We start from the raw sequence: 27,583 nt of genomic DNA, 5'->3' as shown, positions 1-27,583 counted from the left end.
TCATGTAAAATTATATAAATATACTACAGTTATAAGCATACAAACTGGATTTGGTAAAGATCTTGAATTATGTGTTTCTAGATTATGTTCATTTTCTGCCATGGATATACATTTGTTTGTCACTGGAAATGTAAAAGGTTAAAGAAAGGAGAAGAGCAAAATTGAAATTATATTAATTCACAGGGTTTTTAAAATATCCTTTATGTGGTTACTTTCAATTTGTATACATGTACTATAGTTTACATAATATGTATATATGATTTATAAATAATGATAAACTTTGTTTTACTATGAACAGAAAGACTTCCTTGCCTATCTCCTAACTTCTTTGGAGTCTCTCCTATCATCTCTGTCCTCTTTCAAGATCTGTATTACCATAAAAAGTAGAGCAGTGTGGACTACTTCTGATAAAAGAATATGGACCACAGACTTTTCTTTAAGGGCTGTTGCTCTGGGTTACAGGTCAGTTGGAAGGAATTGTCCCAGATGCATAAAACACAAGACATAGAATAAGAGGCCCTGAGCTGGGCAATGTGCTACCTTCCAGTTCCTCTTTGCAACCTTTGCAACCTCCAAAGACAGACAGAGGCGATACCACTAGGGACTAAGAGTGTAGCTCGGTGATGGCATAGTTAGCATGGTCAAAGACCTAGGTTCAATTCCCAGCACCAAAAGTGGGTGGTGGGGCTGGGAGGTGGCTTGGTAGGTAAGGGTTATTAACACCAAGACTGACCGCCTGAATTGGATCCCTGGAACCCACAGAATAGAGAGAGAAAACTGACCTCCAGACATTGCATTACAACCTCTGCACATGCTCTATGGCAACTCCTCCCCACTAAACCAGCCCACACAATATGAAATGAAACCAACATCAGTAACTTCAGTTCATTTTCTTTGTGGTTAACAGATGCCTCTAGCCTCAGCCACCTGTATCACGGAGCATCTCAGGAAAGGCATTCTCAGGCCTCCCTTCCTATTCATTAGGGTTCACTTTCTGACACGTCTTTGGAATAACAACAATCCTTCTCTGAGGAAGAGGCAGTTACCAAGCTTTTCAAATTTCAACTAAGAATAGTTGGCAGCCACTCAGTGTACTTTATATGAAGTTCATTCAGGATAGATCATCTTTCCTTATGAATATTTAAAGACTGGCACTTCTAGCCATACCTCTATAATCTCCCAAGTCAACTCCACCCTTGCCTTGTGGGTAACCCGTATTCACTGTCACCAAATGCTTAAGCTGATTCAGTACAGCATACAGCACAGGAAAATGTCTACAATATTATATATGTCAATATATTATGTATGCATACATATATATATATATATATATATATATATATATATCATTGAAATGGAAAATTTATGATGCTGTCCAGGCACAGCAGCTCACACACTTGAGAAACTCCAGCTGGAGATCACTGTGAATTTGAAGACAGTTTAGGTTACACAGTGAATGTCAAGCCTGGCTAAAATAGAGACAAACAAACAAATAAACAAACAAACAAACACAACAAAAAGGAAACACACTCAGTGAGCTTGCAGCTTTTAAAAGTGACCATGGTATATCTTAATACAGGAGTAGAAGAGAGTCAGAATCCACACTCTCTTCACACTTTCAATTCAAATTGGAATTTATGTCCCCTAGAAAATAAGTAAACAAAATAATTTTCCTTAAGAAATGTGAAGAGAAATATGAGTCTGAATTATTAAACTAAACAAATATAAATCACTACCGGGCTCCTCTATGATCGGCACTACTGAATCTTAACATTGATTCTTCAGAATATTTCTGTGACTCTGATAGATTTTTTTTTTTAATGCTATTTGCTTTTAAGTACTGGGGTTGGGGTTGTAGCTCAATTGGTAGAGTGTTTGCCTGGCACTCAAGAAGCTCTGGCTTTGGTGACCTGTCTGTAATCCTACACTCAGGAGCTGAGAGGATCAGTTCAAGATCACCCCAGACTATACAGAAGGAATTGCGAAGCTAATATGGGCTGCATGAGACCCTGTCTCAAAATAAATAACAAATAGTTAACATAGTTAACCTATGTCACAAAGAAACCAAGAACCCAAACTATTGTTCCTGCCAGACTTTGAGCTGAGGTGTTTTTATTTGATGGTGGCAGGGTGGTGGTGGTTTGTTCTGAGCACATGTGTGTACCTGTGTGTGCGTATATGTGCACACATATAAAAGACTAAAGTTGACATGGGGAGGCTGCCTCTGATAAGGGCCAGTAGAGCTAAGCAGCTTGCTTGAGTTCACATGGGTTCTAGAGATCTGAACTATACTCTTCTCACGTGAGCAGCAAATGTCCTATCCTCCAAACCACTTTCCCAGCCTGGATTATGCTCTCTTTTCATGCCATTCTTGTTCTGTTTGGTTTGGATTTGCTGTTGTCTGGAGACAGGGACTGGCTATGTAGCCCAGGCTAGACTCAAATTAGCCATCAGTGCAGCACCACCCTGGACTTGTTTTCACTTCATTTCATCTAGATAGTCAATAAAACCAGCCGGGGGGAGGAGTAACACACAATCTGAACAGGAACCCTGTGTGTCGGCATGCCTTTTATCCCAAGCATTCTGGAGGCTGAGGCAAGTGCTTTTCAAGTTCAAGGCCAGTCTGGACTGCAGGTAAGATAAAACAACTCTCCCCCCCCACACACACACACCGCCACCACCACACACGCAAACACACAGAGTCTGAAAAGGAATCCTTTATAAAAAAAATGTGAAGAATGTAAAGCACCAAGTGGTCGGTGTGGTTGAGTTAAGTGAGACGGGAGAAATACAAAGCACAGAGGAGGAAGATGGGCATGCTTTAAAGAGAAATCGCAAGAAAACCAAGGTGCGATTCAATTCTGAAGAAGGCTGAATGAAGCTGGAGAGAAAAGTGACCCTCAACTCAGAAGGCCTGGGACTAAGGGAAAAGACCCATCAGGAAGAAGAGTTCAGAAAGGACACACACACACACACACACACACACACACACACACACACACACACACACACACGGGAAAGGAAGCTGACTGGCAGCATTCTGGAGGATTCAGAAGAGGACGAAACAGGTCAGAAATGAAGTTGCTGGGGAGAGAAGGTAGGGGAGGATGAAGGTAGAGAGGCGCTGGGTAGGGTAAAAATGCAGTTGAGAGGTAAGAGAAGGCGGGGTCTGGAGACGGCCTAGGGTAATCGGACCAGAAGGCAGGTCGAAGGGCAGGAGAGTGAGGGCTGCAGTGAGGACCCGTGAGGACTGCCAAGAGGCTGGGCAAAGCCCGCAGAGGCTGGGATGCTCGAAGACGGCGCAGCCTGTGGGATGGAGGAGAGCAGAGGCGCGCCAAGCGCAGGACCCTTGGGAGTGACCCTCACCGTGCAGTCCGGAAAGCTTGACCCCGGGAGAAAGGGCAGGCCGTGCACTGGGTTGGTCACCATCGCAGCCCTGCAGCCGTGCAGTCGCCGCCACGGTTGCCTTCTGCCGCTTGGGTTACCCTGGCAACAAACAGCATCCGGGAGCGTCTCCAGACTCCATGGTAACGCCAAACACTCTGCAAGAGGGAGAGGAAAGGAGCGGAAGCGAGGTGGGGGAGGGAGGCGGAGGCCAGCTCAGCGCGTGCGCACAGGACTCCTGGCCACAGGCAGCGGCTAATGGGTGTGACAGAGGTGGGGGTGGATCCGCTCCTTCCTTCCCCATCTCTTCCCTTCCTCCTCCGCCCCCACATGGTAGCTGACAGGGAATGCAACTAAGAGCGGAGTCTATGCAAGGCTGAATGTCTGTTGTCTCCAAGCCGTGACTGGCAAGGTGAGGTTAGAAAGAAGTTCCTTCTCGCTCCCGGTTAGTCCTTCCAAAAAGTCAGGCACTCTTCCCCCACACACAGTGTACAAAGGCTGCTCCCTAGTGAAAGCGCTAAATACTTCAAACTCATACTTCTTGGGGCTGTGGATTCCAAGATACCCAGGGATTTGGTTTCATTATGTCCCAAGTTTTCCCAGGGAGTTTGATCTTTATAACACGTTTTTCTGACCTAGACACGTTTTTCTTTAGAGACATGCTAGAGCAGAAAGCCTGAGGAGAAGACACAGCTCAACATCACGGGTCCCTTGCTGCCAGCAGTTCAGATGGCAACTGTGTTAGTCAGGGTCCCCTAGAGGAACAGAAATGATAAGAATGAGCACACACGCACGCACGATTTTGATTTCTTAGAGTGGGTAACAGGCTGTGGTCCAGCCAGTCCAACAATGGCTGTTTACCAGCAGAAGTTGTTCAGTTCGCAAGGCTGTATGTCCCAGCTGGCACTAACCCATAAAACTCCAGGAGCCAGGATAAGAATACAGTCAGTGACATCTAACGCCCTTACTGCTGACTATTACACCTACCCATGCAGTTCTTTTCTAGTTTTGTTTCCAGTTCTCTCCTGTATGTCTGCACGTCCTTTTTTCATGTCTTTTCTCCTCTTTTTTTGTTTTTCTTTCTGGGACAGGGTTTTATTATGAATCCCTTGCCGGCTTCCTGCAACTCTCTATGAAGACTATACTCACAGAGATTTGTCTGTCTCTGCCTCCTAATGCTGCGATTAAAGGTGGGCACCCCTACATCCGGCAGTGGCTCCTGCTCCTCCTCTTCAGACAGTCTGGGTTGTGTGTGCCACCCTCAGACTCCCCAGTACTTCATTGGAACCCTCCATGAATTGATTAGTGTCTCCGCACTTACTGAAATCTTGAAAAGCACCTGCTGTTGCTCTGTACCTGAGCCACTGACTAGGACGGTGACATGGGGAATTAGTCATGATGATAAACTCACCCCTTCAGCTCTCCTCTGTCCCTCGCTGCTGCCTGGTACCCAGTATCACAGGTAACTGACTCTCCATGATAAGCTTAAACTCTTTCAAGCTCTCAATCCTAGTCAGTTCTCTTAAAGGAAATACCAGGACATGTAGACATGCTTAGAAGCCTTTCTGGGGTGTTGGAAAGATGGCTCAGAGGTTTAGAGCACTGAACTGCTCCCCCAGAGTATGTGGGTTCAATTCCCAGCACCCTCATGGCAGCTCACAACTGTCTGCAACTCCTGCTCCAGGGGATCAGACACCATACATGCAGGCAAAACACCATTGTACATAAAATATTTTTTTAAAAAACAGAAGTCTTTCTGGATGAACTTCCTGGCTGCCCTGGTTTGGGCAGGGAAGGAGCTTGTGGGAGTGGAAGAGTAAGTCACACCCGAGCTTGTTGCTCATGAGGAATCTGTTTGCGTTTGAGGAGTGACTTTTGTCCATGTACATTTCTTTCTGAGAAAATCCTACTAGTCAAATGGTCAACAGAGTGTAGGAAAAGAGCACTTATGTAGCCTGTGGCCTGTGGCTTTTCAAAATTTCCATCCATTCTGAGGGAGGAAAAGCCAAGCAGGGTTGCTGCAATGGTTTGGACATGGTCTGTCCATGGTGGTGCTTATGTTGAGATTTAATGGTTATGGTGGAAGCGGTGATGGTGGTGGTAGAAGGTTTTGTTTTTAAGGTGACTAGGTCATGTGGTAGCTGCCTCCTGAATGGACTGATGCCTTTGTCTAGTGAGGGAGTTGTGGCTAGGTATCATAAGAAAGGGTTGTTGGTGAATCAAGGTGCTTTTTGTTTGCTTCTTCAGCTTTCTGAGGACTAGTGTGTAGGTACAGCTACCACAGTCTTAGACTGTGCCAGCCTCCCGAAACTCTAGTCACAACAGAATCCTCAGTTCCATCTGGGTGTGGTGGTACATGCCTAAGATACCAGTTCTCTGGAGAGTGCAGCCACTTTGAGGCTAAACTGAGCAATCCAGTGAGAAGCTGTATTGAAAGCCAAACCAAGAGCCGGGCACAGTGGTGCAAATCTGTGATCCCAGCACTCAGGGAGGCAGAGGCAGGAGGATCTCTGTGAGTTTGAGGCCAGCCTGGTCTACAAAATGAGTCCAGGACAGCCAAGACTACACAGAGAAACCCTGTCTTGGAAAAAAAACAAAAAAACAAAACCAAAACCAAAAAATCCAAAACAAACCAAAGACAAAGAATCCCAAGTAAGGTGGAAAACTATCAGAATTGAAGGAAGTAGGGGGAGAGGGGAGGGGTTGCTGTAGAATGCTGTCTTCAGGGCATAACATGGCCTATGCGTTTATGAAAGACAGCAGCTCAGTTTTAATTTTTTTTTTTTTTTCACAAGACTTGTACAATATCAGGCCCTCCAACACTCCATCACAGATGGAGGAGGAGCTCATAACGCCAGAAGATATCTCCTAGGGAACCTGCTGATTCAGGGCATGAGAAGTTCCATCCAGGTACTATTGAATTTAATATATATCACCTTTACAGTTTTTAATCCCCACTTCAGTTCCTAAATTCACAGGACAAATACCAAATGGCTGTGTCTGTGACCTGGATTTTTTCTGAAATTATTTTGGTATTCTCCTTTCTGCCTATGATGTATAACAACTGGTTAAGAAAATTCCCGTGAGTTCACTTACTATAAATAAAAATGCAGAGGCCAAGTATATCTGAGAGTCATTTAATGTCACCTCCAAGGGGGGTGGGTAAGTACTTTCACTCCCGTTGGGATAATGATAATTATAGTAGCCAGTATAAGGTAAGCTGGAGGGTTAATATCTAGACCTATAGTCAATAGATGATGACCTCAAACAGGAAGCAACTTGAATTTATAGCTCATACTCTCCCCCATGTGGTGATTTGAATAAGAATGGCCTCCAAAAGCTCATGAATTTGACTGGTTAATCATCAGGGATTGACACTACTGGAGAAGGATTAGGAGGTGTGGCCTTATTGGAGTGGGTGTGGCCTTGTTGGAGGAATTGTCTCGTTGAGGGGTGGACTTTGAAATTTCCCAAGCCCAAGACAGGCCCAGTGTTTTTCTCTTCCTGATGCCTGTGAATCTGAACTAGAACTCTCAGCAACTATTTCTCCAGCACCATGTGTGCCTACTTCCTTTTTTTTTTTTTAATTTTATTTTTCATTTTAGTTACGTTTTGTTAACTCTGTGTCCCAGCTGTATCCCGCTCCCTCATTCCCTCCCCAACCCCACACTCCCTCCCTGGTCTCCTCCCTGTCCCTTTCCAAGTCCACTGATAGGGGAGGACCTCCTCCCCTTTCATTTGACCCTGTTTTATCAGGTATCTTCAGGGCTAGCTGCAAAGTCCTCCTCTGTGGCCTAACAGGACTGCTCCTCCCCTGGGGGCGGGGTCAAAGAGCCTGCCCTTGAGATCCTGTTAGAAATAGTCCTTGTTTCCCTTACTTTGGAAAACTACTTGGTTACTGAGCTACCACGGGCCACATCCGAGCAGAAGTTCTAGGTTATATCCATAGATGGTCCTTGGTTGAGTGTCAGTCTCAGAAAAGACCCTGTGCCTGGATATATTTGGTCCTTGTAGAGCTCCTATCCTTTCCATATCATACTAACTCCCCTTCTTTCATATGATTCCCTGCACTCTGCCGAGGCTTTGGTTATGAGTCTTAGTGTCTGCTTTGAAACACTGCTAGGTAGAGTCTTTCAGATGCCTTTTGTGGTAGACTCCTGTCATACGTTTAATGCACATCCCATTTGTCTTTCTAAATGAGGATTGATCATCTTTGCCTGTGTCCACTTTCTTGATTATCTTCTTTAGGTGTGTAGATTTCATTATGTTTATCATATCTTGCAGGTCTATATAAGCGAGTATATACCATGTTTGTCTTTCTCCTTCTGGGATACTTCACTCAGAATGATCTTTTCTAGATCCCACCACTTGCCTGCAAATTTCATGATTTCCTCCTTTTTGATTGCTGAGTAGTATTCCATTGTGTAAAAATACCACAATTTCTGTATCCATTCCTCCGTTGATGGACATCTGGGTTGTTTCCAAGTTCTGACTATTACAAATAAAGCTGCTACAAACATGGTTGAACAAATGTCCTTGTTGTGTGCTTGAGCAAATTTGGGGTATATACCTAGGAGTGGTATAGCTGGGTCTTGAGGTAGCACTACTCCTAGTTGTCTGAGAAAGCACCAGATTGACTTCCAAAGTGGTTGTACTAGTTTACATTCCCACCAGCAATGGAGGAGGGTTCCCTTTTCTCCACAACCTCTCCAGCATGTGCTATCACTTGAGTTTTTCGTCTTGGCCTTGGTGTAAGGTGAAATCTCAGGGTCGTTTTGATTTGCATTTCCCTAATGGCTAATGAGGTTGAGCATTTCTTTAAGTGTTTCTCTGCCATTCGATGTTCCTCTGTCGAGAATTCTCTGTTTAGCTCTGTTCCCCATTTTTTAATTGGATTACTTGGTTTGTTGCTTTTCTGCTTCTTTAGTTCTTTATATATACTGGATATTAGCCCTCTGTCAGATAAAGGGTTGGTGAAGATTCTTTCCCAATCTGTAGGCTGTCTTTTTGTTTTGATGACAGTGTCTTTTGCTTTACAGGAGCTTTTCAGTTTCATGAGGTCCCATTTATTGATTGTTGCTCTTAGAGCCTGTGCTGTTGGTGTTCTGTTCAGGAAGTTGTCTCCTGTGCCAATGAGTTCTAGGCTGTTCCCCACTTTTTTTTCCAACTGATTTAGAGTATCTGGTTTTATGTTGAGGTCCTTGATCCACTTTGACTTTAGTTTTGTGCAGGGTGATAAATATGGATCTATTTTCATTTTTCTGCATGTAGACATCCAGTTGGTCCAGCACCATTTGTTGAAGATGCTATCTTTTTTCCATTGAATGGATTTGGCTTCTTTGTCAAATATTGAGTATTCATAGGTGTGTGGGTTTATTTCTGGGTCTTCTATGCGGATCCTCCTTTCTGTTTCTATGCCAATACCATGCAGTTTTTATTACTGTTGCCCTGTAGTACAGCTTGAGATCGGGGATGGAGATACCTCCAGATGATCTGTTGTTGTACAGGATCGTTTTGGAGATTCTGGGTTTTTTGTTTCTCCATATGAAGCTGAGAATCTTTTTTTCAAGGTCTGTAAAGAATTGAGTTGGTATTTTGATGGGAATTGCATTGTCTCTTCATAGCAATGGAACACAGACTAAGACATCATGTACCCAAAATATTTTTTTAACCTGAATAATAAGGAACAACATGAGAAATAATGTTAAACTGAGTTAGGATTAGAACATACACTTCTGAATGTGCAAAGAACAAAACAAGTGCTGAGATAAAATAAGGGTCCCCTCTTCCTGCAGGGTCAAAAGAAATGTTGTATTAAAGCTTTGTTTGGTTAAAAGCATTATGATGTCTGAAGAGAAGGCCGATAATGAGAAGAGAGGTACAGCTGTAAGGAAAACTGAGCATATGAATAATACTGTTGTGGCAGGGAGTTTATACTAATAACTGTAGTAGTAAATTTAATTGCACCTAGAATTGATGACACACCAGGTAAGCAAAGAGAGAAAATGGTTCACTAGATGCATTGTTATGGGATAGGTTTTCCACTAACAGTGCATATTCAATTTATCCTGCCCCTGCCCCTGCTTCAGCTATAGGGAGAAGTCAGAAAAGCATATTGTTAATTTGAAGGAACACTGTACCACGAGTGCTAATATTCAAGGCACCAGTTATGGAAGCCGCTGGTTATTGTAGATATTGCTATGAAAAGATTATAATAAATTAATGGGCTATAATGACAATATCATATTGTCACTCATCACCTAAGAGGCTCCTGCTTGATCTAATTTTGCTCGTATTAGAGGAAATTTTGATTGATCTAATTTTGCTCATATTATTATGGTAGTTCCCCTTTTCCCTGCTCATGCCTCAAATAGAAGCTAAAAATAATTATTCGCATATACCTATGTGAACACAGGTACCATGGCTGAGTAAGCATTAAACTATTTGCGTCTAAAGACAGAGAAATGAAAGACATTCCTCCTTTAGCGCTGGAGAGATCATTGAATTCAGCTCCTGCTTCTTAAATGACTAGGGAGTAAGAAAGCTTCCAATCATACACACACAGGGGCTTGTAAAGATGATGTTATAGGAATATTGAATAAAATTTAGGCTTCCAAATATGGACGGGAAAATGTTGACTTTAAAACAACAGGGAAGCCAGGCACCGTGATTAGGAGATCCCATTCCATAAAACTAAGGGCTGGGATGTAGCTCCATGGTAGAGTTGCCTGGCACGTGCAAGCCTCTGAGTTCATCCCTGGGCACTACCAGATCCCTGCTCACTGCCCTGCCAAAAGTACACAGGCTTTGATGGCACCAGAACATCTGAAACTCTTACATTCCCCCAGTCACACATGCAGTATGGAATGGAAAAATAAAACAGCAGGTTGGATTCTTGTAGCCATATTCTCACCTAACTGGGTTATGAAGACTGTATTTGAAGCCAACTACCTTCTTGAGTATTCTGCTTTCTCATCCTTAAAATATGAAGAAAAGTAATGCTCACTAGTTGTTCTTGAGTTACGGAACTGTCTTAGTTTCTTTCCCCATTTCTGTGATTAAAAAACAATGAAAAAAGCAATAAGAGAAAAGGTTTATTTGTGCTCACAGTTCAAGGTAGAGTCCGGCACCGCAGGAAAGTTAAGGAAGCAAGAGGTTCAAGCAGTTGGTCACTTCACATTCACAACCAGGAAGCAGAGAGGTGTGAATCATGACACTGGATGTTGGGATTCAGACCCAGGGCAAGCGGCGGGCTGGCTGAGTTGCCTTTTTAACCAAAACAGACCTGGCCTCCAGGTTCTCCCAGCATCCCCCTGTCCCTACCTGTTACTGGTGTGGATGACATACCCTGTCCTCTACCTGAACTTCCCAGCCCAGGAGTGGGGCTTCCTCTTCCCCAGAGGCTCTTCACTATATAATCCAGACATTTTGGTTCCCTTCTCCCTCTTTCTCTCCTTTCTCTCTCTTCCTCTCACTTTCCCTCTCCTCTCTCTCTCTCTCTCTCTCTCTCTCTCTTCCTGCAGACTTCCTCTCTCTGCACTGCGAATTCACTGTAAGATCGGCAAATCTGCCTGAGAGCTGCCCTCAGTAAATGTAACATCTCAGGCAGGAAGGTGCCATCCACAGTGAGCAGGTTTTCCCATCTCAGATACAATCAGGGTGATGTCCATCGGCAGACAGCGCAGGGTAACCGGTCTTCCACCATGTGGAAATTGGACGCAGGTCGTCAGGTTTGGTGCTTTTACCCTCTGAGACCCCCGTCACCGGTCCCCAAGGCCATGTATCCAGACATTTAGATTTTACTTATAATTTCTTGACATCAGTGAGTGAGTTCCTGTGTGTCTGTTGACTCATGAAGCTCTTCCCTGAAATCTGTGCAGTGAGATATGCTGGTGCAACCCAGATGCAGGAGGAAGTTGCAGGGCATGAGATCTTGCTCTGCCAATGAATCCCAAGGGGTGTGACAGCAGGGAGTGAAGTGGAAGGGGCGTTACAGATTAAAAGGAACATAAGCAACAGCCAACCGATGGTAGTGTGGGTTCTGTTGGGACCTTGATCCAAACGAACAAACCTTACGATAGTTATGACATTTGTAAAGTCACTTGGAATCCAATATTAGATATTTAGTGATGTCAAGAAATTGGTTAGTATTTTAAACTTGGTTAGAAATATTATGATTTTACTTTGAAAAATATTTCACTTTAGCTGGAGCCCTATAATTCCTGCACTGAGACAAGTGGATTGCTACAAGCTCAAGGATGGGCAAATCTACATAGAAAATCCTAGGCCAGTCTGGGTCACAGAACAAGATCCTGCCTCTGAATAAACACAAAAGTAAACAAACAAATAGATAACAATCAAGAAGAAAATTTCCATCTTTTAAAAAACAATGAAGTATTAAGGGGAAGACTGCCTGATTCGTTTCAATCAGGCCAAGGGTGGCATGGGGTCATGAATCCAGTAATACTATCTACAAGCAGATAATTATTGACTTGACTGTGTAAGGATTCATTGTACAGTTCTGTTTGATTTTTGTCTGTGTTTGAAGTTTCTTCAAGAGCTAGAAGAAGTGGAGGAGCAGGGGAGAAGGAAGAGAAAAAATAGAAGAGAGAAAGGAAGGGAAGAGACAGAAGGGCATATGGGGCAAGAAAGGGAAGGGGCAAGGAAGGGAAAAGACGGAAGGGCATATGGACAAACTCTGAGCAGGACCAGAGAAAAGTTCTGACCCTGAGCCAAGCAATGGTGGCACATGCCAGTAAAGCCAGCACTCGAGAGGCAAAGGCAGTCAGATCACTGTGACTTTGAGCAGAAGGAGTTCCAGGACAGCCAAGGCTACCCAAAGAAACCTCATCTTGAGAAAGAAAAAAATATTCTGACCATTCAGAAGTTTGTTAACCTCTCCCTAGTTGCAAAATGGGATAATAATAGCTAGTCATCGTCATCATCACCATGAAGTTGTTTTGAGTGAGATGGTATACAGGTTTTTGCTTACAGGTATGTCCGTGAGCCATGAGAGTGGACAGTGTCTGAAGAGGCCAGAAGAGGGCATCAGATCCGTTGGAACTGGAGTTACTACAGGTGGTTAGGGGACACTGTGTGGGTGCTGGGAGTTGAATTTGGTGTTATCCATACCTTGGTTTGTCAGTAGTTTCATATCTAGGGTGAGCAGACATTTATTCACAGCTCCCCGTGATTAGTGCCACAGAGAGCGCGCGCGTGCGCGCGTGCACACACACACACACACACACACACACACACACATGCACCTGCACAAGCACACATGACTATGAGCATGTCCAAGCATGCTCAGGCTGGGGGACCCTCTCAGGGATTGCCCAGGAGATGTCCACTTCATTTTGAAGCAGGGTCTCTCTGTGGTTTGGGGATTGCTTACTAGGCCAACTGGCCAGGTGGCCCAGAGGTCCTCCTGTCTCCACCTTCCTGGTGCTGGAATTACAAGTGTGCAAAAACATGGGATCTGGGGATTGAACTCCGGTCTTTGGGCTTGCACAACAAAGTATTGCTTTGGCATACTTTTTCTGGAACACAACACAACCCAGGTGGGAGATAAAATGGGAAGAATAAGTGCACTATGAGGGTTCTTCTGTAGGCTGAGAGCACTTGGGGACCATGGTGACAGAGGATGGGTAAGCCAGCATCTTTGTGGTTTGGGAACCTTGCTCCCTGGTGCCTATGAGAGTCTGTGATCATGGGGACTGACACTGGGGAAGAAATATGGAAGTAAACCAAAGAAATTACTCCCCAGGACACAGCTGAACTCTCTCTTCTCTGTGTACACATCTCCTTCTATACTGGTAGAGAGACAGCCTCCCCCAAATCAAAGGGCTCCTGTTCTGAAGAGAGATGGCTGGGACCCCAGAGAAGACACTGGCCTCACATCATCCTGCTCATTGTGAAGTGATGGCAGCAACTGTAATGGCAATGACTGCCAAGAGCGTTTGTTGAACGCAAACAGCCCCAGGAGCAGAGCTATGGTGTTTTTCCTACAGCAGAATCAGATTCCAGGAGAAAGCCCGTAAAATGTTAAACGTATTGTGCTCATCCTGGAATAGTGCTCAGATTTACTTTAATGGGAAATGGCATTTCTCATTTATTACCACCTGTGTATTGATCCACCTCAGTCATCTTATGCACACTGAAGAAGTATGGAGAGGTAATTTGAGGCCAGTGAGTGGGTCCTTAAGTGGGTTTATAGTCTAGCAAGTCTTTCTGGTGATTATAGCTGAATCCTGGCATGGAACACATACGGCTTTTCGTCTCTGGGATCAACCAGCCCAGCAGCAGCCCTTAGATGAAAAGTGTGGCCAGTGCATGTAGAAATGCATCGAGAAACTGCACACCTAGGTTTGCTTTACTTGCTAAGGGACATAAGAATGGGGTATAAATCACATCCTCTTCTCAATGTACAAGCTCTTCTGGTCCACACAATGACGGTGTCAGAAAGAATTTTCTATATTCGACTGATTCGGATGGGGAAGAATGGGAGCTTCGGACCGAAAGGCCTGAGTTTCTGGGAGGTTCTGGTACCTAACCAGGTAGTCCTGGGTTAACTTATTTGCCTCCATTTCTTATTTCTAAAATAGAGGCAATAAAACTGGTAACTACAAACAGGCTTGTTGTGGGGGCCGGGGGCTGAAAGAAACGGAGAGAACATCCCGTCTCAGCCTAAGTCAAGTAGCGTAGATCATAGAAGCTGTTACTGTTATTTATAGCCCCTGCTGAGCATTTGTCATTCCGTGTCCGCACAGAATATTACCCAGAGTACAAAACAGATGTTGACAGAATGAGGAAACGCTTGAAGTCTTTCTAGGAAGTGGAACCCAGCATCCCAGGCAGTTAAAAAAATTCTCTGGGCACAATCTGCCACCCACAAGAGTGTGCCCACAGGAAGGCTGAGCTTGCTGGGCCAGACCCATGAAGCAAAGAACTTAGCAATAACCTGGGTTTGTGTAAACTGGAGGAAATGGAATTGTGATGAGTAATTGTTGATTTAAAAAAAAAAAATTAACAGTGACCCAACCATCCATCCTCACATTTCCTGAAATCCTGGTAAGATCCGCCCTCACCTCCTACCCCTGTTCTTGCCAGTCTCCTTTCTAATCTGACAACTGGTTTCCTCACCTCCCTTTCAGTGGTCTTCTTCCCTAACCCTACTCAGGATTGATGAGTGTGGGGGTGTAGCTCAATTGGTAAAACACTTGCTTAGCAACTAGGAAGTGCTGGGTTCCTAGATCATCGCCCCTGCGTAAAATCTTACACAGAAGCGCAGGTGCGTTCTGGAGTTGCAGGCAGCAGGACCAGAAGTTCGAGGTCATTCTCAGCCACGTAGCCAGTGTGAGGACAACCTGTGCCAAATGAGACTCTGTATCAAAGCAAACAGGAGCTGGAGTGATGGCTCAGCTGTTAAGAGCACTGGCAGCTCTCGTGGAGGACCTGGGGTCAATTCTCAGCACCCACACGGTGGCTCACAACCATCTGTAACCCCAGGTTCAGAAGATTCAGTGCCCTTTTCTAGCTTCCAGGGGCTCTGTACAAATCTGGTGCACAGACATGCTTCGAGCCATAGCACCCACACACACAGAACAAAGCAAGCAAAACCAAACTGTGCCCTCACCGCAGCCGTTCATCCCACCCTTTTTTACTCTTTTTCTCCTGGCACCGACGCTCTCAGACACACCAAATACTTCCTTTACTTGCGGAGGACCTGGGGTCAACTGCTTGGTTTTCTGTTTCTCTACAGCTAAGAGGGTTGATTGTGTGTTTTCCTTGCTACCGTGTCCCGGGTGCTTAGGGCAAAGCCTGGCACCTGGCAGTATTTGCTGTCTGTGGGATGACTATCAGTGAATTCACATACGCAGTTCACAGGCTGGGTTGGCTGGACTCGACCCAGCCAACGGCTCTCTAGCACAGCCTTTGCTATCGGAGGAGGCTTTTCACGCAGTTCTTTCAACAGGAGAGTCAGGGTATCACTGGCTTGGTTCGCTAAGCCGGCATCATCAGGTTACCAATGTCATGGAACGTCAGAAGGGAGTGTAATGGATCTCTTGGTCGTCCTGTAAGCGGAAGACTGTTGATTTTGTTCTTGATTCAATGAAAATAATAGGTGGCTTAAATTTCTTAGTTCCTTCTTTGCCCCCAGGAAGTTTTACATTGCATCACTGACTTACATTATGTTTGAAAATGTTTTGAAAAGAGCTTTACCCTCCCCCCCCCCCAAAAAAAAAACATTTTACGTTATTGACGGGTCTACAGATTATCTTTTTTTCTTGCTTTTCTATATTTTCTTCAATAACCAGATATCACTTCAAAAAGAGAAAAATGCTTTTCTAGTAATCCATTATGTTTGCACAGCTCCTTGAAAGGCGGAGGAACCATTTTAAGGTTCCATCCTTATACTCTTATCTCTTGTCTGTTGGGGGTGGGTGGAGGAGGGGCAATCGCTTGGGCCACAGACAATCCCAGAGAAACTTGAGGGGGATTTGGGATTAGGCGACGTTCTCAGAATCTTTCTTACAAGGAGCCAACAGAACTGAATGGGTTTGACTCTGTAATCCAAGCTGCCTCTGTGGTATGCGAAACGCTCTCTTTGATACGCAAGGATGTAGCGTGGAGTTAAATGCTGTGCAGAACTGTTTCACACACACTGCCAAGGACTCTGCAGATGTCTGGAGCTGCTGTTTTGGACTAGTTAAGCTCTCAAGTTTTCTTAAGGGAAAATATTTGAACATTACAACGAGTGGTAAGGCTTTGAAACATCATCACCTTTCTCATACCCCCCCCCCCAGACCGGCAGTTCTCAATCTTTGAGGGTCAAGGGACCCTTTCACAGGGGTCACATAAGGCCATCAGAAAACGTAGATATTTACATTACAGTTCACAGCATTAGCAACAAAAATAATGTGATGGTGTGGTCGCGGTCACCACGAGATGAGGAACTGTACTGAAGGGTCATAGCCTCGGGAAGGGGGAGGATCACTGCCCTAGAGCAATAGGAACCTTTTAGCCTGACTTGCCTCATACTTACTCAGAAGCCCAAAGGGATGTGGAAGGGAAAGCGTGGTGTGTGTTAAAACCTGACTTGGCCAGGCTTCCTGCAGTCTTTAGGATACCATCTTCCTGTGAGAATTACGATACAACCAAACCCTCTACTTTAGATATGCCGGCAGGATTATTGTGGTTTTGTAAACTCCACAAACCAGAAACATGTCCTCTCGTAGAAAACCCACATCGCCTTCTGTGCAAAATGGGGCATTATGTTTCTGAAGATTCTGTACTGCTTTGTGTCATTAATTATTTTTATATTTCAAAAGATGTCAAAATCCTTAATGCCATTGTAATGTGGCTAGGAATATTTACGTAATTATATTGTGATCCACAGAGAAATCAGCTCCACAGTTCTTCAAAGGGTAGTCTGTTCTGCCCACAAGTACAGAAATTAGCAGTAGACTTATTTTTTTTAAAGTTTTTATGTCTTTCTACTTTTAGATGGATGTAAGTGTCTGATCTCCTCTACCTGGCTGTGTTGAGCTGAATAAAATCCAGCTGTAGAATGAGCTTTGGGTCCAGGCAGCCCTTGGCAAGCGGTCAAAGGTAGCTTTCTTTATATTGTCAACACGACAAAAATCCATGTACAAAATCTCTTTAATGATTAATCATGTAAGTACATTTATAGAGACGGAAGATAATCCCACATTTTCTTTATCAAGCAAACAAGCAAAACGCAGTACAGATAGCAGCAAAGCCTTGGTAACAAGCGCCAAGAGAGCACTGAGAAAGACAACACCGCCATCTGGAGGATCCTGGTGGAACTACAGAGCAGTAATCAAACAGGAATAAACTGTCAGGGGGCTCTGAACTCTTCCAAGCTTCCAATGGTGCCTGTAATCGCAGCTCCTTGGCCGAGAAAGACGGGAGAATCAGGAGTTCCAGGCCAGCCTGGGAAACACAATGAGATCCGCCTCAAACAAAACAAAACCTACAGGAAACACCCTACACTGGAAACACAAACAAAAAAAAAACAACCTTCTCCAGCAAATAAGAGCCAGGATTCTGAAATGAGAAACAGGAATCATCGAATGTATCCTGTCTTGAACTAAGTAGGGCCTTCTCTAAATCCACAAGGATTTTATTCTCAAGAAAGTGTTAGTGGCTGACAGTTTAATTTTATCAGAGGCATTTATCAGGATTAGAAGTCTTAACTAAGAGGCAACAACCAAAATTTCTAGTACAGAGAGCAAGATAGCCATCTCCCTTATACTATTTTTTTTCACTTTATGCTGATTTTGGGGAGAGGCAGACCCCGTTGTAAATCAAGAGGCATCCATACTCCTTTTTACAATTCTTGGTGGTTATCTTTAAGCTAAGCAGGTCTTTTCCATACTGATAGACTCATTTTAACGACACTGTTTGAAAAGGGAGTCTGAAGAATTAAAAACCACCCATTTTTTTTACATGCATTTACATTATTCCGATCAGAAACTTGCATTTTCAGGGGAGACCATAGCCCCCCACCTCAACACCTCCCAAATATCTACTATACACCCACCATTCCTTGGCCTGGGGGTTTAGTTCAATGGAGGAACTCTTGGTTAACATGTCGAAGGCCTTGGGTTCAAGTCTCAGCTCCACAGGAATCGCTTTCGTTCTTTTCATTTTTATTATTTTTCTTAAAACAATTTCCAAGTTGTTAGTTAGCAATATTTGCATACTTAAACTGAACACTGAATGCCACCGTCTTATTTTTTACACTTACAGTGTCATGGACCCGCCAGGAACAGAGCTCAGCTTGGTACAGGGCTTTGGGTGCACTGGAGAGCACTAGACCTCTGTCCACAAGGCTAGCCATGGCGATGCACACCTTTAACCCTGCCACTTGGGAGGCGGAGGCAGGCTGAGCTTGAGAGTTCAAGGCCAGCCTTGTCTACATAAGGATTTCTGGGCCAGCCTGGGTTATACAGGTTTTTTGAGACCTTGTCTCAGAAAAAGAAAAAGAAAGAGAGAGAGAGAGAAAGAAAGAAAGAAAAAGAAAGAAAGGAAGAAAGAAAGAAAGGAAAGAAAGAAAGAAAGAAAAGAGAAATCTCTGTTCACAAACACCACCACAGGTACAGTCAATGTCACCTTCCCTCCTCCTTCCTGCTCTCACTTTCCTTCCAACTTTTAAAAGATGACATTCTTTGAATCCATAACGACAAGAATTTCTAACACTTTCTGGTTTCCATTTTCAACAGACCCTCTAGTTGTAGCATTCACACACACACACACACACACACACACACACACACACACACACACACAAGACAGACATCCTTTGTTCAGTTGAAACCAGTTCAATTTTACTCACATTCCCTGCTTGGGTCACTCAGCAGGCATAGACATTCTTATCAGAAACCCACCTAAAAGACACATGCTTTTGTTGCTGTGGAGTCTGCAGGGAAATTTCAGTTAATCTCTCCCCAAATACAGATTAACAGTTGATTGACAAGTCATTTTCACGTCCTGCGGTTCTTCTTTTTTCTTGTCCCAATAACCCAGAACAGAAAATTCCACCTGTGCACATGTTAAATAAAGTGTTCAGACATTCCCCTGTATAAGGCACAAAACTCACAACTCTCTTAAAAAAAAAAAAAAAAAGGATAGAAAACGAAGGTTGAAAGACTGGCAAGTGACCCAACGGGAGTTGAATCAGATCACTTCCCTTTTTAGTACACGGGGACCTCATACTGATAGGAAACGAAGTGTGGGAATAGAGGGCATCCCAGCCCTTTTTTGACCACAGCCTCCTTCACTGGACTAGTGTGGAAGTCAGTCCTCAGGGAGAGCTGTGTGGCCAGAACATGTGAGCAGCAAGCACGAGCCATCTCACGGCAGCTGCTCATAGCAGCCTCACAAACAGTGCATTTGGCCATCAGGTGCCTCGTTCTTCCTCCAAGGACCTTCAGGGGCCAAAAGCAGTGAGCACGCATTTCCCCGTCCTAGGACCTGTTTTAAGGTATCTTCTGAAATCTGAGGCGAAACTGCCTGTTTGAGAACCCTGAATTGGGGTAGCTGTGTCAGTCCTTCATGGGACAGTATCCAGTGGAAATTTGAACCTTGGATTTTAGGGTCCTTTTTGAAATAATCAGATTCCTCGAGGAACTCTAGAGCCACGCTTCTATAAAGAGTCTGTTCAAGCCTTCAGATAATCTCCAGGTCTGCAAGACAACCCTAAATAGCTTGCAGTTAATACTGCGATCCACAGATATAAACTAAAAGGGCCCCATGGGTGACAAACAGGCCAGGGTATCCATGTTTGCTGACTGGGTCTCCCTACGGTAAGCGCTTGGCACTGTTGTATTTTATTATTATTTATGTTTCTGTGTTTCATGAGAATCATCTTCCCGAATGCTCTAATGGATCCAAGCATTTCCCGGAAGTGTAATAGTTTTAGAATTCTTTATATTGCCATGCACACTAGGGGTGGGAACAGGACATCAGGCAAATTAGTCAGCTAGTTGGTTGACCCAAGACGAGGGCCAGAGCTGCAGTGGATGAGACCAGAAATCAGGTAAATCAAATAGTCCATTTTGTCTAAGATTCAATGAATCTTCTTGAAGAGTTTGACTTTTCTTCGCTAGACAATCCGAAACCCTAATAGGAAGACAGAGTCCATGGGTCCGTTACCAATACAAGCAGCAAAGGGTGGCTGTTCTGTTAGGGTAGGGAACAGCCACAGTTTACTTGGCAGTCCAGTTTCAGGACTCAGCTTTGGAAGCCACAACCAGAATTCTTCTAAGTGCTCATGGGTAAGGGCAGTTCTCTTCAGTTTGGGACCTCCTGAATCTTAGCCAAGATCCCTTCTCACACAAGGCTATAACACAGACAAAAAAAATGCATGTGCCTTTTTAAAACCCTCAAATGCCTTGCATTTGAAATCCCATAGTCATGTCATGCTCTTGAACATAAATAATGGGGGAAGTGGGGAGGGGAGAAGGGAGGAAGAGGGAGATGGAGAGGGGTAGGGGAGAGAAAGAGAAAGAGATTCTATACCTGTGTGTCCATCTGTGTGTCTGTGTCACAGTGTGGGGAAGAATACGTTCTGCACTATAGCTCATCAGTGGCGTACAGGCTTTGTGCCCTGTGACCTGGACTTTGCAGGTCCTAGGTTTGCATGAGAACACTATATGATAAAATCACCTAACTTACTTCTCAGGCTGTAGCTCTGTCAGCCAACCCATCATCGTGTGTGATCATGAAAGGAGGGTGATGGCATCCCATTTTGTTCCTCACTCAGCAGCCTCGTGATTGGATCAGTTGGCCCTAACCTTCCCTGTGCTTCCTAATCTTTCTCTGCAGCATTTTATCCTTTTTTTCCTTATGAGTGCATTTTTCTCTCATGTTCAGGAAGCTTTAAATGACACAATTTCCTACCCCAATGGCACGTTCATGGATTAGGAGTTTAAGATCTCTGCCTTATATGGTGTTGCTAAGGGGATATCATATCGATACTCCAGTAAGGTTGAAGTTCACGGGCGTCTGAAATCCACCAACTGTGTGGTGGACAGTCTTGGGGTGGTGGAGATCACGGATTTTGGGTGCAATTCCGTCCTGCCTCTGAAAGAGACTTGTGGACTGCTCCCAAGCACCCTCGACAAGCTGGCATCTCTCAGGAAGGTTGGCGTGTACAGCTTTGGGACCATTGCTCAGTGGACCATCCTTCGTAAGAGAACTCTCTACACGCTGAGCTGCCCAGACAAGAATGAGATTTTCACAGTGGAAAATTCAGAAGGGGTGAAACCTTTTCGCCCAGATCCGTTCCTGGAAACTGCAGATGAGGAGCAGCCGGAGGTCTATCTGCTTGTCAAAAGCTGTTGGAAGGAGGAACCAGAAGAGGCCAGACTTCAAGAAAATCGAGAACACACCTGCCAAGATATTTGGTGTTTTTCATGCCTCCCCCCAATGAATCTTGCGTGGACACCTTGATCTGCTGTCTACAGCTGTGTTCTATAAACTGGGAACACCTGGTGGCAAAAAGGACCCAGTTGTACAAGGCAGAAAGGCGCAGGGCTGGGTGCCTTAAATTTATGCTGTTCCCAAGGCTGGTGGTAAAGTCCCTGAAAGGGAACGGCGTTGTGGAGCCAGAGCTGTAAAAAAGAAGTCATGATCTACTTCAGTGACATTGTCGGTTCCACAACCATCTGCAAGTACAGCACCCTCGTGGAGGTGGCAGACATGCTGAATGACAGCTACAGGAGTTTGGACCAGACTGTGGCTCGCCGTGATGTCTCCAAGGCAGAATGCATTGGTGATGGCTAAGAAGCGACAACCAACTCACAGCAGATGTTTCCAAGATGGCCTTCGGTATCCCCAGCTTCATAGGAACGAACGTTTGAGCTAGAGCGTCCCCCTGGCCTCCCAGTATGCATTCGTGCTGGAGTTCATTCTGGGCATGACGTAAATAACACATGTTCTGCAGTGTCGGCATTCATGACTGACAGCTTAGAGCTGCACCTGGGGACAGAATGGTGCAAACCCCCGTGCTTTGCTTGCACTTTTGACAACAAAGAAGGAAAAGGATATTCTGACGGAGTCCTACCTTGCCAGTGGTGCCCTTAAGCGGTTAATTTCAAATCTTGATCCATTACCAACTAATTTTGAAGAGGATACAGTCTGGCATCCAACGGGTTACCGAAACAGCATTAGTAAGTTCATGTCGAGAGCTCTTTTGTTTATCCATGCAGTAGCTATTTATTTACCTTGGAGTCCTTATCATAAGACAAGTATGATTTTGGGAAGAGAGCCACCCTGCACTCCAAAGCAGATGGGTATTCGGCAGCGGTGTGTAGTGTTTCTCCACTACATTAAAGTTTTCATCTTCAGGCGTCTGAAAGAACAAGGTGCTGAGAGCTGCAATCTCCCCGTCCATCCCTATAAAGCTTTGGAAGCTTCAGCTTCTGTTAATGCTGGTTGATGAACTTTGTGGATTGCTTCTGTAGATCGGACATCTAACTGAACTTCACAGTGTTATTCTAGGAGCATTGGTAAATAAGAACCAGATTGAGGTCTTCCCACTATTTATTACATCTCCACTTAGATACACACTGGCTCGTGCTGGGAATACTGCACATGCTGGGTGAAAAATCCAAGCAACTTGGTTATGGTCGTCAGCTGGCTAGGAGGGCGGCAGTTTAACCAATGTCAGCCTATTTGAAGAACACTGTGAAAATCTTCTCTGTGGCTCAGTAAGCCTGTTCACTCAACAGCTATGCCGAGGTTAGGCCTTCAGAAGCATCAGTGATTGATCACTGCCCATGCTCCTGTGTTAAAGAATTGTGGGTTCTACTTGTTCATCTTCCAGACCACAGAAGTGAATGGACTGTTGCAGGATCATTTTGGAATTGGTTGAATAAGCTACTTACAACACTTTGTGAAGAATCAAGTGATCAGAAAAGACCTTCTGTTTCTCTAACCAGGACCAAGGATCCGTTAGGCTTTAGTGGGTGGGTTAGTGTTCCCGTAGCCTCGCTGTACCAGACAGATCAGATGAAATGAGACAAGTGGAATCAAACTGGTGCTTTAGAGAAGAACTTTTGAAACAGTCCATCACTGTCTAGGAGAGTATACTAGAAGAACACTTACAGAGAGTGTGTCTTTATTGTTGTTTGACACTTTGTGATTTCTGGGAGCTAAACATTTCAATTGTTACTGTTCTGTAGGCGTATTGTAGTAAGAACCCGAATAGCTCCTTCAGTATTTCTTGGCTTCCGTTGGAAGGCCTTACTAATATCAATTCATCCTTGTCCATGCTTGCAATGGTGAAGTCCTGATGTTCTGATAAACAAGACCCTCACTTGTATAAATCCAGCAGCAGTTACATCATTTTTCTTTGCATTTTGGCAAGTGTCCTCAAGAAAGCAATGAAGAGCAGTGGCTCCTTGGAAACGAGTTAAAGGAAGACTGTCGTAAATTTCATCAAAAGAGGATGGAAGAAGTAACTGAAGTTGGCCTATGGAACTTTTTCAGCCTTTTTCTGCTCTTAGCAGATGCTGCAGAGACAGAAGATGTGCCAAGCTACTTCCTCGGGCCCCTCCATGTCATCTTCTGGAGCCCTTGTTTGGAAGGGTCCGATGGCATTCCTCCTGATGTATGCCCAGGATAACCTGGACGTTGGCGTTTGGGCTGAGGAACTGTCACGTGAGTTCCAAGAGAAAGCCAGGGAATTCTTGGTACCTAAGGATGATGAAATGGTACAGAGCATGCTCTTGGACACTGCCTTCCATCTGTATTGATGGTGTTCAAGACATATTTGAGAGCAGCTGGTGCTTATATCCTTCTCATGCGCATCTTCTCAGCGATGGGTTTAGCACGTTCCTGAGGGCCTGTGGAGACTCTGCACCTAGGAGAGCGCTGAGCTTTCTGCAGGCTGTTCGGCCCAGCCCGAATCAGGAATGTTCCTCAGCAATGTTGCCAGGAACTTCAAAGGGAGAATGTGGCCCTAATTGTGCAGTCTTCCTTGTCGGCTCAAGAGCGCCACATTGCGGCAGTCGCTAGTGCACTGTGGAGGCTTTTCTTCTCATTTCTTAGGAGAAGGAAATACGCTGTGCCCAACTGTCTCCCAACCTACAGGTGCCGCTGCGTTGTTCACTGCTGATTGTTTTCTCCTTTTGCAGACTTTTTTCAGTGTTTTCTTCTAAATTCTTGGTGACGATCTCTCGCTTTATAACAAATATTGTGACAAATGATGAATCCAATGGCGTGTATAAATTGGGTGTCTTTGGCTTATGTAGTTAATCATTAAAAATTAAATGGTTACTTATTAAAAAAGAAAATAAGTAATACTCTTTTTTTGAGATGGGGTATCATGTATCAAAGGCTAGCCTGGAACTCACTCTGCATCAGAGAATGACCTAGAACCTCTGATCCTCCTCTGCCTCTGCCTCTTTAAGGGCTGCTATCCTGGTGTGTGGGGCACTGGGATCAAACCCTGGGCTTCCTGCATGCTATACAAGCACATCTACCGATTGAGTTTCATCCTCAGCCTGTCAATACATATTAATTTAAAACTCAAACCTTAAAAGTAAAAAGTCAACTTCTATTATTGTGTCAAGATTTCCCCCGAGTCACGGTGGCCCGCCTCTACACCGTTCCTTGTTTGCAGACCTCAGGAATCTTTCTTCATCAGTCTGGCCTTGACTTTGTGCCTCAGGAGGGAGGCCGTGGCCGCGCTGCAGGCAGCCAGAAAGAAAAAGGAGAGGCAGGCGGTGTAGACAGACAGGGGACCATGGCGCTGGAGGAAGATCTCATGGCGCCCCTGGTAGTCCAGAAGAATGGCCTCCAGCTGGGAGAGCGTGCAGATGGAAAGGAAGGCGTGGAAGATCTGATGTCCATGGCCCACAATGTCACAGGAGCCGGGGAAGTACTTCTCGGGGACAGGGCAGGAGAAGAAGTAGGCGCTAACAAGGAAGAAGAGGATCTGGAGGGTGTGGTACCAGGCCGCCTGCTCCTGGCAACCGGCCAGGTGACAGAGGGCGACGCGGTGTGCCACGGGGCTGATGTCTAGGACGAAGGCCAGCCCTGCCGGTACCACTTGACAGATCTTCCGCATGAGCGGGTAAGGCCTCCGGTAGCGGTACTTGGCGTAGCAACAGCCCGCGCAGGAGAGCCAGCCACAGAAAGCAGCCGCCGGCAGGAAGAAAAGCCAGAAGCGCTCGTACCAGGCCTGGTCGGAGCTGTAGAAAAAGTGAGCCAGCGCGCTGCCGTACTGGTAGACGCTGACCCCGACGTAGTCCACGAAGTAGAAAGTGTAGTGGGACAGCTCTGACTTGGACTGCAGCAGGTGGGCCAAGAGGCTGCAGGTGAGGTAAGTGATGGAGGACAGAATGAAGAGGAGCAGGGGTAGGGTGTGCGGAGAGGCCCACTGCAATGCCCCTGCCTCCGCAAAGGCCCAGAACCGCAAAAGGACCGCCAGGGCCGCCAGCAAGTGGGTCCAGACGTTGACCACCTCGTTGTGCTTCTGAAAAAGGCTGAAGAAGTAGTAGCGCCACTCGTGCCCCGTGGGGCGGTAGCCTGCGTGGATATAAGGCTCCCTGAAGAGCTGCGGCACGTCGGTTTCCGGGACGGTGCACGGCATCTTGGGAAGTCCTTCTTCCAGAATCTTGGGGAGACGGCGCAGCTGCTGCCCGCTCACAGACAGGGTGCTCAGGCGCTCCAGGATGGCAGTCGTCATGGTAGCGGGCGGCCTCGGACTCCACAGGGCTCCGTAGGAAAACCTGACGGAAAGAAAGGAAGACTGAGAGACAAACGCAGCTAAAGTGGCCAAGGAACTGTATCTTTTCCCAACGGAGCGCGGCCTGCTCAGGTGACACAGGAAGCAAGGAGGTCCAGATGGATTCTCTGGGACTTGTTTTCGCTCTCTGCACCGTGGAGTTGCAGCATCCTCTCGCGCTGAGGCGACATTCCGACTCCTTGATTGTCGTTCACTGCAGTGTGAACACACAGCAGGCGTCTCTAGCCTAACGGCTGACATAATGCGTTACCCTAGCATGACTTAGTGAGAAACGAGAGGTAACGGTCTCTAGAAGGCAAAGGAACTTTTTAAGTTCACTAGTTCCCTAGATATTACTAAAACGTAACCGTCAGATGTTCTTGGATTATTGAATAGGTTTTAGCTGGACAGGGTTCCTGAAACCCCAGTGCCTGTGGTTGAGAACAAGTACAGTCGAGAAACGACATTCCCTGAACAGCACTATTGAATCGCCTTTAGTTGAGGACCTTTGGAGGAAGGGGGCCATTGAGATAAACAAGAATTCAACTTTCTTCAGAAAAAAAGCTTAGATAACAAGACACAGAAAGTACCTGTGTGTTAAAACTTACTTTACTCCGTGATTACATTCCATACCTGTAATCCTAGGCTGTCAGTTGGAGACTAGCCTGAGTTCCACAGTGAGTTCAAGACTACCTTGCTATATATATATATATCAATGATAGATAGATAGATAGATAGATAGATAGATAGATAGATAGATAGATAGATAATGGGGAATTTGAGGCCAGCATGACCTACAAAAGTGAATTCTGGGACAGCCAGGGCTGTTATACAGAGAAACCCTGCCTGGAAAAGCCAAAATAAATTTAATAGATAGATAGATAGATAGATAGATAGATAGATAGATAGATAGATAGATAAATAAGGTGTCTATTTCTTTAACACCCACCTAATCTTAAAACTATTCACTAATCTTACTGGAAACTTAAAACTCTAGGGTAAGTAACTGGCTGAAACTCAACTTAAAGGCAGACGTTTTCTGAGTGTGATCTGGAAAGAACAATGCACACTGTGGGGTGCCTTAGCGGTGTTAAGCCAGTATCGCTTGGGTGTGTCGGGTACCCCATTTGCAAAGCCTTGTCACGTTGTAGGACCATTTCTGTAGTGCAGCCTCTTTGTGGGTCAGTCACTGAAGCCCAGGCGCTCGGATCCCTCTGCTGGCTGATGGTGGGAACACAGCTGAGCTGTTTCTGTTTTTACATGAATGTATTCTGCTAATAATTTTCTTTAGAAACAAAACAAACATTTATTTGGGTTTTGTTAGCGTGCGCGTGTGTGTGTGCGTGTGTGTGTGTGTGTGTGTGTGTGTGTGTACATGCACGTGGGTGCCATGGCACATGTGCAGTGTCAGAGGACAACTTGTGAGTCTTCTCTCCTTCTGCCATGTACGGTCCAGGGATCAAATCCATGTTGTCAGACTTGCAGTCCGGGACCCTTATGCCCTAAACCATCTCAACAGCCCCTCTAGTAATCCTTTTTCTTAGTTCCACACTTACTCTAGCTGATCAACTCTGAAATCCTTAACATTTTACTTTAATGTCTGTGTCAAGCCTTCATTCAACAGAGGAATTAAAAGCATGGACTAAAGTTAAGTAATGTGTAATTTCAAAGAGTGCTCAAGAAAGCAAGTAGCTTGGGATTTGCCTCTCCCAGGTAGCTACATCTGAATGTGATGAATTTCAGGCTTCTGAAATGCTTGCTTTATACTTAGGATTTCTAGGTGGTAGTAAGCCAGTTTTTTCATAAAATCAATGGATTTTCATGTGCACTCACTGAGTAATATACATTTTAACACATAGGCACTTTCTGTGTCTTTGTTGCCTGATTCTGAAGAAAGTTAAATTCTTATTTATCTAAATGGCTTCCTTCCCCCAAAGG

General features: G+C 45.1%; 2 protein-coding genes and 1 pseudogene across 5 annotated transcripts in view; 1 reads left to right on the top strand and 2 right to left on the bottom strand.

Annotated features, from left to right (window-relative positions):
- Positions 1-3,549, bottom strand: part of Efhc1 (EF-hand domain containing 1) — a 37,913-nt gene extending 34,364 nt beyond the window's left edge. Inside the window, exon 1 of the mRNA XM_055605833.1 lies at positions 3,367-3,549. Within this exon, the coding sequence (XP_055461808.1) occupies positions 3,367-3,429 (63 nt within the window). The 5' untranslated portion in view covers positions 3,430-3,549. The remainder of the gene's footprint in view (positions 1-3,366) is intronic.
- A 10,283-nt stretch (positions 3,550-13,832) lies between these two features.
- Positions 13,833-24,031, top strand: LOC129677177 (protein MMS22-like; annotated as a pseudogene).
- Positions 17,029-27,583, bottom strand: part of Paqr8 (progestin and adipoQ receptor family member 8) — a 47,570-nt gene continuing 37,015 nt past the window's right edge. For all 4 annotated transcript variants that reach the window (XM_055605793.1, XM_055605802.1, XM_055605820.1 and 1 more), the window contains one exon: positions 17,029-25,649. In XM_055605793.1, coding sequence (XP_055461768.1) covers positions 24,542-25,606 — 1,065 coding nt within the window. In that variant the 5' untranslated portion in view covers positions 25,607-25,649 and the 3' untranslated portion in view covers positions 17,029-24,541. The remainder of the gene's footprint in view (positions 25,650-27,583) is intronic.

The sequence above is a fragment of the Psammomys obesus genome, unplaced genomic scaffold, assembly GCF_907164565.1.
Source record: "Psammomys obesus unplaced genomic scaffold, mPsaObe1.curated_primary_1811, whole genome shotgun sequence".
In the NCBI taxonomy this organism is placed as follows: domain Eukaryota; kingdom Metazoa; phylum Chordata; class Mammalia; order Rodentia; family Muridae; genus Psammomys; species Psammomys obesus.
Note: the sequence above shows the minus strand (reverse complement) of the source record. Positions and strands in the feature narration are given on the sequence as shown.